The sequence below is a fragment of the Ceratotherium simum genome, chromosome X (genome assembly GCF_057802395.1).
Source record: "Ceratotherium simum simum isolate JZ-2026a chromosome X, ASM5780239v1, whole genome shotgun sequence".
Classification (NCBI taxonomy): domain Eukaryota; kingdom Metazoa; phylum Chordata; class Mammalia; order Perissodactyla; family Rhinocerotidae; genus Ceratotherium; species Ceratotherium simum.
In genome coordinates this window covers 61,891,651-61,907,370 of record NC_141940.1, presented here as the reverse complement: position 1 = coordinate 61,907,370, position 15,720 = coordinate 61,891,651, and the positions used below count along the sequence as shown (strand labels likewise).

The window sequence follows — 15,720 nt, the reverse complement described above, 5'->3', positions numbered from 1 at the left end:
CCATCAGGAAGCAAGCACTCTCACTAAAAAACAAACTAACAAAAACTAAGTGCGTGAACTATAATGTACATGGTGCTAACTCATGAAAAGTTCACTTCACTAAACAGGCTGTTCTTTACGACTCTTGCCCAGGAATGATCAATATCCATCACACCTCAAGTAACACTTCTTCCCTGATCCTGAGAGCATCCAAGCAAGAGCTAATATTGTAGCTGCCTGAGGGGTGACGCCCTTTGAAGTCCCTATTCCCAGTAGACCTAATTGAGACAATCCCTGCAAGAGCTCTCAGAATCAAAGCTTCTCGCTTATCCTATTTCCCCTCTCCCAAGAATCCTCTTCCCAGGAGCCAACAGAATCTATATTTCCCTTTTTCAGGTCCATTCTCCATCTCTCACTGGAACCAAGCTACTTCTTATTTGAAACCTCTGACCCATTTTCCCATAGGTCAATTTTACAAACAGTGCTTAGGCTCTTCATCATTATACCTTGCTATTGTGAGCTGGTCTAAAAATGTAATTACCTTAATAACTTTTTCCTGTGAGAAAACACGTTAAGGGTCTCAACCAACCAATTCTCATACTTCTGAATGATAATTCAAAGGTTAACAACTGCCCATGAAACAAGACAGGTAAAAGATATTGAACAAGACTCTGTAATATATAAGAGTATATATAATCTTTCATTTTACCAGGATTCAACACACACAGAAATGACAGAAATTATTTCCTTTGACATTAAAGTTAACAGATTCTTACTTACATTTTCTTTAAGGATTCCAACACATTTTCAAAAAATATATTCTATGATGAAAGCACGCCAGTCCTAAAAACTATCATGATTGAGGACTGCAAAGCCCATGCTCAAAGGTTAACATTTCTAAAGCCAACATCAACATACATGTAATTTGAATAAATATAAATTTAGGGAAGTAAAATGGTTTCCTTCTCATCAAAAGAATACCATTATAAACAAACAACAACAACAACAACAAACCTCTTCTAAGTACTAAGCAGATCTGTTCGGAGGTAGCATTTAGTTTTCACCCAGAATATTTTTCATTAAGTCACTTGCAGGGTTAAATCTAACCAATCATAACTGTTTTAGACAAGGCAGAAATACTATCTTCACCACATTACCTTCACCTTTCATTTTACTTCACAGGGATTAACAATTTCCACTTGAGTATTTTTCCAAATTGCTGAGATAGAGAGACCCATTGTTAAATCTCTATAATACCTAAAACATACTGCAAACAATAAAAAAAAACCATATGTGGTAATTACAATTTAAAACATTTCTGCATTCAAAGCTAACAAAAATAATAAAATAGTAGGCATGCGAAAGCCTCCCCCACCTCCCATCCCATCCTTATATCCAAGCATTTAACTGTTTTTATAAACCAGATGCCTGGGACTATAAGTCAATAGATTACATACATGAATAAAACAAAATTCCTCTCCTCTAAATTAGTCTTGCTAGAAAATTCTTGCAAGCGTGAAACATTCCTATGTTTCAAGAAGAAATGAACCCCTCGTCATTTATCCTGTTCTTAAGAAATGTAAATTATTAAAATGTATCTTGTCATTTCTCAGTTTACTAGTAAAATATTTCTTATAAGTAGAGAGGGTTCAACTTGAAACTTTCTAAATTTATTTCCACATTTCTTGTTAAATGTTATTTTAACCCCAGTTTAGTTGGAAATTTGAAAAGAAAAAAGAACGAGTTAAACACCAGTCCGAAGTGTATTTTTAAGGATAGAGCAAGTATTTGAAGACAAATTTGAACCTTGAGATGTCCAGGATTGTGAGTCCTACCTCAAAATATCCTACTGTGAATCAATTTGGCATTCAAGTATTTTTAGGAGGTCTGTAGTGGCCTCTACCGCAGTACTAGGCTGTCAATCAATTAAGTTATGAGGAAAGGATCCGACTTTCTATCCGAAAAGGCTCGTTTTTGTGTTTAAATGCTGCCCGCTTTTAACAACAAAAAAGCAACAATAAAAACAAAGTACCTGTGTACATCTAAGTTCTCACTGCACAGCTGACCAAAGCCCAACCAGAATAGTTTTAGAAGTAAGAAGAGCAGGAAGAGAGGCAAACCAAAATATTTTGGTTGAACCTCGCTGTCTTACCAAAGATTCCTCTTATAACAGCTGGGGTTTACTTTTCGTCTTCTTTTAGGGACCAACGGGGCGGGGACAGCAGTTGGGGAAGGGAGAACCAGCAGGAGGAAGAGGGCGGTAGAATTGAGGGGACAGCAAAGGAGGCAAAACATCACCTGAATGTAGATAAAGAAATCTGGCCTCCAGTCAATCTCCACTTCGGTTGTTACAAAGAACCACAAGTCACAGAGAACCGAGAAAGCTAAGTAATTAAGGAGCACTCGTCCCTATGTGCAAATGTCCCCAGAGTTACTTAATCACCTTGGTGTGTTTTTGTTGTGCTTGGTTCCTAAAGCACCCGGGGTTCAACAGAGAGCTGGAGTCAGCAGCTGTCCCCTAAAGTGTTCCCAGAGAGCAAACGGGGCGCGGCTGAGAAAGAGGGACGCGCAGAGCTGGGCGCGGTACCTGGCGCGTCCCCCAGTCCCACTTCGGGTCGCAAAGTGAAGAAACTTAGTCACAACTCTGGCGTGGCCCCCGAGGCAGGCGCTCTGCCCGAGGCCGAGCCCGGGCTGCACTCACTCCCCACGCCCGAGCCCGCCGTCTCATCCTCGCCCGCTCCTGAGCGAAAGCGCAGTTGGGGAAGCTCGTGACTCGCCGCCCCGCAGCTTCAAGGGGGCTTGCCTGGGCACCCCACTCCCCAGCCCCATGCCCCTTCTCTCTCGGGCCCCCGGCCAGGGTCCTGAGGGAAGGAAGGGGGTGGCTCCAACCACCACACTAACCTCGCCGCTGCTCGCGCCGCCGCCGAACACCTCCATTTCTCGGTCCCAGGGCTCCTCCGGAGGAGCGAACGGTAGCATCGCCCCTTCAGGAGCACTCGAACAGGAGCTGCCAACCGCTGTGGCGGCCACGCATCCTGTCTTTTGAGCTTGCCTGCTGCCGCCGCCGCTGCCGCCAAGACCCCCAGCCCCGCCTTCAGCGACCGCTGCCCGTGCCGCGGGGTCCCTCAGAGGCTAGGAGCGGGGGGGGTGCCGTCGCCGCAAGCTACTACTCCCCATAGAGAAGACAACTCCGTGCTGCCTCTCCGAAAGCTGCCGCTCGGCTCGTGCTCACCACTGCCGCCGCCGCGACTGTCGCTCGGCGGTGACTCTCCCCCCACCCCGCTTCCTCGGACCCCCTCCCCGCTCCCAGCTCTGTCAATATGGCGGCAGCGGCGGCGTTACCTGTGCGGCGCCTGGAACCCCCCACGGCTGCGGCACAGCGGCGTCACTCGAACGTCAATGGAGATTCCCCAGCCTGGGGTGGAGGGGGGGTGGGAAAGAGGGGTGGGGGTGGATGCGGGGGACGGCGTGGTGGGGGGTGGGAAAGAGGGAAGGGGGGGCGTGCTGGGCGGGGGAGGCGGGAGAAGAGTAGTAAAAGCCACTGCTAGCGCCTTGGTAAACCTGCCCACTCCACGGAGCATGCGCGGCGCTGTTCACACATGCTCAGCAGGCCCTCTCCAGTCTACGAAGCAGCCTTGCTAGCGGGAGGATACCCAAAAACGATGCGGGGATTGGGGGACCCTCCTGAGTGTTGCAGAAGTCAGCGTCAGGGGACGACTCCAGAAATATCTGCTTGCAAGGCTCACAAAAGCAGGTGTCCTATACACCGATCCACGCCCATTTTGGTACTTAGTAAGGACTACTAGGGCGAGGATTTTAGTGCATTATACGTTAGCCTCCTAGAAGCCAGAGGCAGGAAGAAAATGCATTTAAAATAAATTAGTATACCTGCGCTCCCTAACTCCCCCTCCCCCGTCCCTCTCGCTGGTGTTTCCGTTAGGTTGCCTTCATGCTGTTGACTACACACAGCGTTTCTAGTGTTCACACACACACATACGCCACTTATTGGACTCTACTTGTGGCAATGAAGTCAGAATGTACGAAGCTAACCTCACCCCTACTCCGCTCTGAGGATATTTGACCTGTAGTGACAGTAATTATCATTTTTCTATCTTCTTCAAATTAAAACCTGTACTGTACAAATTAAAACCTGTGTCGCTACTTTAAGCGACACACCGTACTAGGCACTAGCGATATAACTGATATACAGTGTCATGCACGGGGGATGATCAAGATCCTTCTCATCGAAACACTTCAGAACCCAAAGTAAAAATGTTATTCCACCTTTGATGCTTCAAAGAGGCGGTAAAAAGCAACTGTAACAGCGACTAAGCCGACTAAGCTGGCTCAGTATCTTAAAGAGATTTCTAAGGGTAGACGTAAAACGCACAGCACCCCCTCCCCTCTACTACACCTAGGGCTGTTGTGTTGTGCTGGCGGAAAACACTGAACTATGCCCTCTATTTATTTCACCATCTGGCGCCCAGCACTAGCGAAGTAAAGCGGACCACGGAGGTTGGCAATGAACTGAAAACAAGGATCACTAATAGCGCCCTACCTACTCTGCTTAAAATCCCAGGGAGAAAGTGAGCTTTATGAACATGATTATATAAAAGTGAAAGCTTTGAAAGTAGTGGGCGTATGGGGCTATAAACAGTGAAAACATGTGAGTGTGTGCACACGCGCCTAAACTCCTGTTTGGCCAAACTGACAGTGTTCTTAACTAAGGCCAACCCTTTTGAGCATTGGATCTCATCCCTTCTTGCCTACTCAAAGGCTTTGTTCTGCAATTCTCTCCCCTCTCTTTTGCATCTATTTTCCTCCCTCTACTGGGCCTTTTCCATTAGCAAAAAGCATCTGTTACTGACTTCAACTGGCTAGACCCCTCATTAGCATTTGATGCAGTTCATGACTCCCTCTTTCTTTAAACATTTTCTTCGAGTGGCCTCCCAAAAAACACTTCATTTTCCTCCCACGTCGTTAAGCCGTTTCTTCTCAGTGTCCTTTGCTGGATCATCTTTTATCTTCCCAATCTCAAAAAGTTGGAACTTCAGGGTTAAGTCCTCAACCTCTATTTCCCCCACATCCTAGGTATTCCCATATCCCATCCAGTTCCATGGCTTTAAATCCCATCCGTATGCTGAGGACTCTCAAATTTTGTCTGCAACCTCAAACTCTTTCTTGAAGTCAAGACTTGTACATGCAATTGCCTATTCTACTTGGATATCTAATAGGTATCTCAAACTTAACCTATTCAAAACTGAATTCTTTTTTTTTTTACTTTTTAAAAATCAGCTTTATTGAGATATAATGTACATATGAGCAAATTCACCAATTTTAAGTGTCCAATTCCATCAGTTTTAACAAATGTACAGTCATGTAACCACGACCCCAGTCATGATATAGAACATTTACATCATCCCAACAAGTTCCTCATGCCCCTCTGAAGTGAATCCATGCCCCTCATCCCCAATCCCCAGCTCCAGGCAACCACTGATTTGTTTTACATCACTATACAAAACTGATTCTTGATTTGACCCCAACCAACCTGCTCCTTGCCTAGTCTTCTCCAGGGCAGTTAGTGACTTCCACAATCCACCTAGTTTGCTGCTCAAAGATCACTTCAGAGTCCTTCTATGACTATCCTTTCTAAAACACAATCTCTGTAATTCTCTAGCCTCACCCTGCTTTTTCTACATAACACCAATCAACATGTGATATATATTTGTTTATTTATTCCTCCCAGTACCTACCATAATGCTTGGAACATAATGAGGCTCAGTAAATATTTTCTGAATGAATAAATTCATCCTTTGCTATTGTTTTGTGCTTTTGATAAATACACCACATCACCTATATTAAGAAGCTTCCTCACTATGAATGCATTCCTTTGCTTTTATGTAAAATTTAACTTTCATATATGTTCGTACATTCAACATTCCCCTTAGCATATAAACATGCATACATCTCTCTCATTTAAAAAAAAAATCAAAACCCCTTCCTCAATTCAGTGGTTTTAGTAGACTCCTGTTTCTCAAATCTTTCAATCAGTTAACGAGTCCTTTTACTTCTATCTCAAGTATTTTTGAAATGTCTGGTGCATCCCCATTGCCATTACCTCAGTTCACCTTGTAGAATATTTCCTTGAACTAATGATACTAATGATTCCTCTTAACTGGTCTTTCTGACTCTAAATTTATACTGTCTCTCTCCAACCCATCCTCCTCACTGGCAGCCCAGTGATCAAAATTCTTCAATGATTCCCATCATCTCCAATAAAGTATCCAAACTCCTTAGTTTTTTTTTTTTTTTTTTTTTTTTTAAAGATTTTATTTATTTATTTTTCCCCCAAAGCCCCAGTAGATAGTTGTATGTCATAGCTGCACATCCTTCTAGTTGCTGTATGTGGGACGCGGCCTCAGCATGGCCGGAGAAGTGGTGCATCAGTGCGCGCCCAGGATCCGAACCCGGGCCGCCAGCATCGGAGCACGCGCACTTAACCGCTAAGCCACGGGGCCGGCCCAAACTCCTTAGCTTTGAATGTAAATGTTTTCACCATCTGTCCTCTGACTATCTTTCCAGCTTCATCTACCACCTCATATTCCAGTCAAATCTATGCACATGTTATTGTCTTTTCCCTATATCAGTCTTCCTAGACAACTTTTTCTTTTTTTTGAGGACGATTGGCCCTGAGCTAACATCTGTTGCAAACCTTCCTCCTTTTTCTCCCCAAAGTCCCATTAGATAGTTGTACAACATAGTTGCACATCCTTCTAAGTTGCTGTAAGTGGGACGCTGCCTCAGCATGGCTTGATGAGCAGTGCATAGGTCTGCACCCAGAATCCAAACCGGCAAACCCCGGACCACTGAAGAGGAGCGTGCGAACTTAACTGCTAGGCCACCGGGCCAGCCCCTAGACAACTTATTCTTAATAGCAACTAATATTAACAACTACTATTTATTGAGAGCCCACTATGCTCCAGGTACATGCTCTTCATGAATTCATTTAGCCCTCATAACAATTTGTAAAAATTTATGTTATCTGTATTTTACAGATGAGGAAGCTGAGCCTGGAAAAGATTCAGTGATTTTTCCTAAGAACTCACAGATATTAAATGGAAAATCTAGAATTAAAACCAGGTCTGCCTGATGTCAAACATTCTAGCCCACTCTGATGCTCTATGAAGCCTCTCTGAACCTACCTTCCCCTCTCCATACCCTCCTTCCACTCATTCCTGGGGAAAATTAGTCACCCAGTCCTGTGTACTTCCATAACATCTTTTCCATATCTTTATTTCAGCACTTCTTTGTCTTTCTTTACCAGCAACCTTTGAGCTTTTTGATGTTAGTGAATTAAACTCTGCATTCACATCATATGGCTGGTGCTCAGTAAACATGATAAATATGTTGTATAGACAAACAACACTTCTCTACTCTAGCCAGACACTGTTAAAGCTGTGGGCTGATATAAAAATGTATGTCAGTACTTAACTCTGTGGAGTTTAATGCTTACTTGTTCTGTGTTGACTCCCTATGTCAAAGACATATTGTCTGACTTTATAAGTTACTAGTAACCAGGGTCTATTAGATCTAATTTCTACTAGCCCAGAAGGCTGTTGGATTGTTGGTAAAAAACATGATGGGGCTGGCCTCATGGCCTAGTGGTTAAGTTCAGCATGCTCTGGTTTGGTGGCCCAGGTTCATTCCCAGGTGTGAACCTACACCACTCATCAGTGGCCATGCTGTGGTGGCGACCCACATACAAAATAGAGGAAGATTAGCACAGATCTTAGCTCAGGGCAAATCTTCCTTGGCTAAAAAAAAGAACATGATGACTTTAAGCACAAAGGCAGGTATTGAGGAAGACTCAAATTTCTCAGTCTTCTGCAAAGTATACACAACAGAGATTGTTGCTTTCTCTTCACTCTTCAGAATATTTTTAGCCTGAAATTTTCTATATGCCTATGTATCTCTGGATTTCCAATTATTGTAGCATAGCATTAAAAATTTACACAATATTTGGGAATATTTTGGTGGTTCTGGAACTGGGATATACTATATCTAATTTCTAAATAGTAATTGTTCATCATAAAAGATGATGAGATGGGCTCCACCACCATTAGAGCATGTGTTCTGAGTATTTCCAGGACTAGGGAAAGGGTATATTTAAACCTCTGCACTGACTTCTTTAGCTGGTGACAAATAGCACACACTGGACAACCAGGGTCATGGGTGAAAGTGGGTGGCCATGTAATTTAACTAAAAAAAGCTAACTGACCCATGTGGAGATAAAAACCAACTCATTATTGGTCCCACTAAGGGCGTGTGAAATATGAACCTAGGGCTTTTGATAAGCAGACCACAGACCACCCAGAGATCCTACAAATTGACCTTTAAACAAATTGATGTTTTAAGAAGATATTAACCAGAGTTCTACTTCAGCCTAGGATGTAGAAAAGGTGGAAAGTGCATCACTTCTACTCTAACAACAACAAAAAAAAGGCAAATAAGTAACAAAATCACAACATTTCTTGAACCCATCAGAGAGCTGAGGTCACAGGTCAACAGAGTAGCCTAAAATCCAAAGATAAGTCTTCCAAGGAGAGACAGAATGCAAGCATTGATTCACCTATAGCAGAACACAGGGGTAAGAGACATAAGGTGCCATAAAGCAGTAAGGAGAATTGAGTTTAAATTTTTAATGAATTTCTAAAGGCCAAATGTGGAGTAGCATGATATTATAGAACTTCTTGGAGCTGCAGAGGCAAGGGAAGTTGGTAACCATTCTCAGGCTGTTCTCCACAGACTTACATTTGGTGATCACAAGAAAGATGGGTAGCAGGGCAGAACACCAGATAAAGCGTCCCTGAACATTAAAGGTCTGCAAGAGGGGGACAGCCACTGTTGCAGGAGAGGCAAAAGTTCTGCCACCAAATGCTGGGTGGTGGGGGAAGTTGGGGGCAGCACATGCTGTTGCCCCACAAGAAACATGTGAACGCCCACTGTTTCTGAAGAAGGGTAAAAGAAAAAAATCCCTCTATTCCTTAGGACAGGAGCAGAAAGCTGTCCTAGACCCAGATAATTTGAGCCTTTCTACTGATGGGAAGGAGCAGAAAACTCTTTCCCTCAAAAGCCCACCAAAGATACAAGGCAGAAATTGGCTGCCATGCGGAGGAGAGGTAATATCACTGAGGAAACTCCACTCTGGAAAACCAGAGACATAGGCCTAAGACTGATGCTAAACCAGGACAACAGAAAAACCTCCTTGTCCCACCACCATACTAGCATGTACCAAATAACAAGCAACAGCAAATTACTTGAATATGGATCATATTATAAAACAAAATCTGTAAAACTTTTAGAATAAAACATATGAAAAATCTTTGTTACTTAGTGTCACAAGTCTTAGGTGAAGAGTTCTTAAGTAAGACACCAAAGCCATGATCCATAGAAGAACAAAATGATAAATGAGACCTCATCAAAATTAAAAGATTTTGTCCTGCAGAAGATCCTATTAAGAGCATTAAAACATAAACCACAATCTTGGAAGAAGATCTGCAAATCACATATCTGACAGAGGACTTGCATCCAGAATATGTAAAGAATTCTATAAACTCAACAGAAAAAAAAAAAAAGAATCCAATAAAAAAATAGGAAAAATACAGGAACAAACACTCCACCAAACAGGACATATGTGCCAATAAGCACATGAAAAGATATTCAACATTGACAACACCAAATGCTGGCAAGGATGTAGAGCAACAGGAACTTTCATTCAATGCTGATGGGAATGCAAAATGGTACAGCCACTTTGGAAGACAGTTTGGTGGTTCCTTACAAAACTAAACATAATCTTAACATACGATCCAGAAATTGTGCTCCTTGGTTTTTACCCAAAGGAATTGAAAACATGTCCACACAAAAACATACACATGGATGTTTATAGCAGCTTTATTAATAATTGCCAAAACTTTGAAGCAACCAAGATGTCCTTCAGTAAGTGAATGGATACATAAACTGTGGTACATCTAGACAATGTAATATTGTTCAGTGCTAAAAAGAAATGAGCTATCAAGCCATGAAAAAATATGGAAGAACTTTAAAGATATATTACTAAGTGAAAGAAGCCAATCTGAAAAGGTTATGTCCTATATGATTCCAATTATATAACATTCTGGAACAGGCAAATGTAAAAGATGCAGTAAAAAGAGCAATGATCATCGGGGGTTAGCGAGGAGGGAAGGATGAACAGATGGAGCACAGAGGACTTTTAGGGCAATGAAACTATTCTTTGTGATACTGTAATGGTGGATACAGGCCATTATATGTTTGTCAAAACCCATAGAATGTACAACACCAAGAGTAAACCCTAATATAAACTATGGGCTTTGGTGATGATATTTTAATGTAAGTCCATCAATCACAACAAATGTGCACTCTGGTGTAGGATGTTGATAGTGGGGGAGGCTGTGCATATATATGGGCAGGGGTATATGAGAAATCTTTGTGTCTTCCTCCCAATTTTGTTGTGAACCTAAAATTTTTCTTTAAAAAGTATATTTAAAAAAATAAGATAAACATTGCTGTGATATGAATGTTTTTGTCCCCTCAAAATTAGATTAGTACTTAGAAACTGATAGCATTAAATGCCTATATTAGAAAAGAAGAAATGTCTCAAATCAATAACCTAAAATTCTATCTTAAGAAAATAGTAAAAGAAGAGCAAATTAAACTCAAAGCAAGCAGAAGGAAGGAAATAATAAAAAATAAGACTGGAAATCAATAAATTTAAGACAAAAAACAATAAAGAAAATCAATAAAACCAAAATCTGATGCTTCTTGAAATGATGAATCAAATTGCTAAACCACTATCTGCGCCAATCAAGAAAAAGAGAGAAGGCACAAATTACAGGTATCAAAAATGAAACAGGGAATATCACTACAAATTTTACATATATGAAAAGGATATTAAAAACAACTTTATGACCATAAATCCAATAACTTAGATAAAATGGACCAATTTCTTCAACGAAACAAACAACAAAAGCTCACTCAAGACTAAATAAATATTCAATGGAATATTATTCAGCCAAAAAAGGAATGAAGTACTGGCACATGCTACAATATGGATGAACCTTGAAAACGTTATGCTAAATGAAAGAAGCCAAGCACAAAAGACCACATATTGTATGATTCCATTTATATAAAATGTCCAGAATAAGAAAATCCATAAAGATAGAAAGTAGATTAGTATTTCCAGGGGCTCAGAGGAGGGGGAAATGAGGAGTGACTACTAACGGGTACTGGGTTTCTTTTTGGGGTGAAGAAAATGTTGTGGAATTATATAGTGGTGATGGTGATACAATCTCGTAAATATACTAAATTCTACACTTCAAAAGGGTGAATTTTATAGTATGTGAGTTATATCTCAATAAGAACAATAAATAGCATGAATAGTCCTATATCTATTAAAAATTGAATTCATAGTTAAAAACATTCCAACGAAGAAAATTCAGGCCCAGATAGCTTGACTGGTGAATTCTAACTAATATTTAATTAATAAATAATACCAATTCTACATAAGCGCTTCCAGAAAATAAAAGGAGGGAACACTTTCCAAGTTATTTATAATTCCAATATTAGCAATACCAAAAAAAAGATGAAGAAATTACAAGAAAAGAAAAATACAGACCTATAGTTCAGGAATATAGATGCAAATATCATCACCAAAATATAAGCAATGTCCACAAATAGATAAAAAAAGAAAATGCATTATGACCAAGAGAGATTTCTCAAGAGAATTAAAAGGTTAGTCCAACATTGGAAAAACAATCAATGTAATTCACTATATTAAGAAACTAAAGAAGAAAAAAAATATATTGTTTCAATAGATGCAGAAAAAAGCATTTGACAAAATATAACATCCATTCATGATAAAAACTCTCAGCAAATTAGGAACAGAAAAAACTTCCTCAACTTGAATAAGGACATCCACGAAAAAACATGCAGTTAACATCTTACTTTATGATAAAATACTGAATGCTTTCCCCTTAAGATCAGGAACAAGAAAGTCCATTCTCACAACTGCTACTTGACCTTGCACTGGAAGTTCCAGCCAGTGCAATATGGGATAAAAAATAATTGAAAGGCATACAGATTGGAAAGGAAAAAAAATAAAACTCTCTATTTGTAGGAAACATGAGTTTCTACATAGAAAAACCAAAGATATATACTAAAAATCTACTAGAACTAATATGTGAGTTTAGCAAGGTCATAGGCTATAAGATCAATATGCGAAAATCTTTTTTTAAGTCTATATACTACCAACAAACAATTGGAAATTAATATTAAATAAACTGTACCATTTATAATAGCATGAAAGAACATCAAATACTTAAATATAAATCTTACAAAATATGTGCAGGCTTTGTATGATGAAACTACTACAAAATGCTGATGAAAGAAATCAAAGAAAACCTATATAAATGAAGAGATGTACTGCATTCATGGATCCCAATTCAAAGACTCAATATTATTAAAATGTTAACTCTCTCCAACATGATCTATAGATTCAATGCAAATATCATCTATAAAAATCCCGGTAAGATTTTTGTAGAAATTGATAAGCTGATTCTACAATTGTTCCAGAAAGGCAAAGGACCTAGAATAGCCAAAACAATTCTTAAAAACAACAAAGTTGAAGGATTTGCAGTATCAGACTTCAAGACTTATTATAACGATACAGTAATCAAGAAAATATATTATTAAAGTTAGACAAATAGATCAATGGAACACAATAGAGACTCAGAAATAGAGATACATAAATGGTCAACTGACTTTTCACAAAATTAGAAAGGCGATTCAGTGGAGAAAGAACAAACTTTTCAACAATTGGTGGTGTAAAAATTGGGTATCCATGTGGAAGAAAATGAACTTTGATCCATTCCTTGCAGCACATACAAAGTGTAACTCAAAATGGATCATAAACATAAATGTAAAACCTAAAACCATAAAATTTCTAAAAAAAATAATGTAAAAACAAAGGAAATTTTTGTAACCTTTGATTAGGCTAAGGTTTCTTAGATTTGACGGTAAAAGCACAATCTATAACAGAAAAACTTTGACTTCATCAAAATTTAAAATGTCTGCTCTTGTAAGACACTATTAAGAGGATGAAGAGACAGGTCACAGGGTGGGAGAAAATATTTGCAAATCATATATCTGACAAAGGACTTGTATCCAGCATACATAAGGAACTCTCAAAATTCAGTAATAAGAAGAAAAACAATTTTTAAAAAGTGCAAACGATTTGACACATCACGAAAGAAGATACACTGATTGAAAAAAGCACATGACAAAATGCTAAACACCATTAGACATTGGGAAAATCCACATGAAAACCACAATAAGATACCCTGAACACCTATTATGGACTAAATGTTTTTTTCTCTCAAAATTCGTATTTGAAACCCTAACACCCAATGTGATGGTATTAAGAGGTGGGGCTTTGGGGAGGTAATTAGGTCGTGAGTGTGGAGCCCGCATGAATGGAATTAGTGTCCTTATAAAAGGGATTCCAGAGAGCTCTCTCTCCTTCTTTCTGCCATGTGAGGATATAATGAGAAGATGGCCATCTAAAAACCAGGAAGCGGGCCCTAACCAGACATCAGATCTGCCAGCACCTTACTCTTGGACTTCCCAGCCTCAAGAACTGTGAAAAATGTTTGTTGTTTAAGCCACTCAGTCTATGGTATTTTGTTATAAGAGCCCAAACGCACTAAGACAGCATCTATTAGAATGACTGAAAAACAAACAAGACAAACCTGACAATACCAAGTGTTAAAGAGAATGTACAACAACTGGAACTCTCTTACTTTGTTAAATGGAATGCAAAATTTTACAGCCACTTTGGCTGTTTCATATAAAGTTAAATATACACTTATCAAATAACCTAGCACCATACTTCCAGACCTTACTCAAGGAAATGAAAATATATGTTTACACAGTAACCTGTATGTAAGTGTTTACAGCAGCTTTAATCATAATCTCCAAAAACTGGAAACCAACAAAATGCCCTTCAACTAGAGAATGGATAAACAGACTGTGGTACATCCATTACAAAGAATACTACTCAGCAGCAAAAATAAAGGAACTATTGGTACCTGCAACAACATGGATGAATTGCCAATACATTATTTCAAGTGAAAAAAAAACAGCCTCAAAAAGTTTCATACTCTGTTGTTCCATTTGTGTGACATCTTGGAAAAGGCAAACCGTAGGAGCAGAAAACAGATTAGTGGTTGCCAGGGGCTGGAGGTGAAGGGAAATGTTTTGTTCAAAGAGCCAGAAGTTTTGGGGGGTGCTAGAAATGTTATGTGGTTGTTGTTACGTGACTGTATGTGTTTATCAAAATTTATAGAACTGTACCTTAAAAATAGTGTTTTATTGTATAAAAAGTATTCTTCAAAAAACCTGACTTATAAAAAAGGGCATCAAACAGGCCAAAAGAAAGGAAATACACATAGACACAAAATATGAACAGTAGTGGAGGGTAATGTTAAGATGGTTGAGGATTGTGTAGGGAAGTACAAAGAGTAGATTTTGCACAAGGGCATTTTGAGGCCCAAGGAGAGTATTTAAAGGGCAGAAAACCTTTGTGACCCATGTAGCCTTGTTACCTTGGTTGTGGGTGTGAGTGTTTAATGTGCTGATTATATAAGAACAGCTCAAATCCTTTTTAGCAATAGCATGTTATGTCACCTGATTTTCCCTCCCGCTAACATACTGAGTCACTGTCCTTCTAGAGTATCTGTGCAGTGCAAGCAACATATTCCCTGCAATAGGGCAGAGCATCCTAAAATGGGAGACCCAGAGGGATTGCTAATATGCTGTACCCTAGGGTCACTTGCTCTACCTAAATAAATTTTGATAGATATCCTCAGAAAGGAGCACATTCAAATTTAGATATTTTAAACTTTATATGTGTTTTTTAAATGTGACCACAGTAGAGCTTAAATTGCTTTATTCAATGGCAGAGAAATGACTTACTTTTCTCAAATATATTTTACTTACATTAAGTTAACATATATAAGAGGAAGAGAAATCATTATTTGAGTGCTCTTAGATTCATTTTCTTTGGAATGTGTTTGAAATATACATGGTTAAGAATGTATATTTGAGAAAGACAATACCTTTCAAATGTAACTTTCATATTCAATATCACAGAAATGAATATGCTATATGTGCAGATTTAATAAATACCAATATTGAAAATAAAAGAAATGCTACTTCTTACATACTGCCTTTTGTAGTTTCTAACGGCCATTTAGGCCTATGCTACTAACTCTCATTATCATATTAGCACATTATTTCAAATTATTACAAATTCAATTATTTTCCCATTATTACAAATTCAAAATGGAAGTATTTCAGGAAAAAAAAGCAACACTAAACTTCTTGAAGAGAAAGGATAGCCATAATACCAGTCTGTTCAGTAACTATACCCCTCCCAACCAGGCAGCTATATTGCTAATTATCCCATTGCTTAATCTTAATTGTACCTCTTTTTTGGACGTTAAATTAGCAGTGGAAGAGTCAGAATTATTTATTAATACATTGTTTATGTATATAATTTATTTACTCTGCCTATGCCCCAAAACAATTTGAGGAGCCACCTTGTTTATATTCACCAGAGCAAAGAAATGGGAATTAAATAAATGACTCACATTAATGGAAGTTAAA

At 39.2% G+C, this 15,720-nt stretch overlaps 1 protein-coding gene across 5 annotated transcripts in view; it reads right to left on the bottom strand.

The window, feature by feature from the left end:
* Positions 1 to 15,720, bottom strand: part of RPS6KA6 (ribosomal protein S6 kinase A6) — a 180,485-nt gene that overhangs the window by 145,699 nt on the left and 19,066 nt on the right. For 3 of the 5 annotated variants that reach the window (XM_087427030.1, XM_004436755.3, XM_087427029.1), the window contains exon 1: positions 2,881 to 3,239. The exons of 1 other annotated variant lie outside the window; for it this stretch is intronic. In XM_087427030.1, the coding sequence (XP_087283156.1) occupies positions 2,881 to 2,958 (78 nt within the window). In that variant the 5' untranslated portion in view covers positions 2,959 to 3,239. Of the gene's footprint in view, positions 1 to 2,880; positions 3,240 to 3,321; positions 3,444 to 15,720 lie in introns of those variants that run through there. One more of the 5 variants, XM_087427028.1, reaches the window with a different exon arrangement.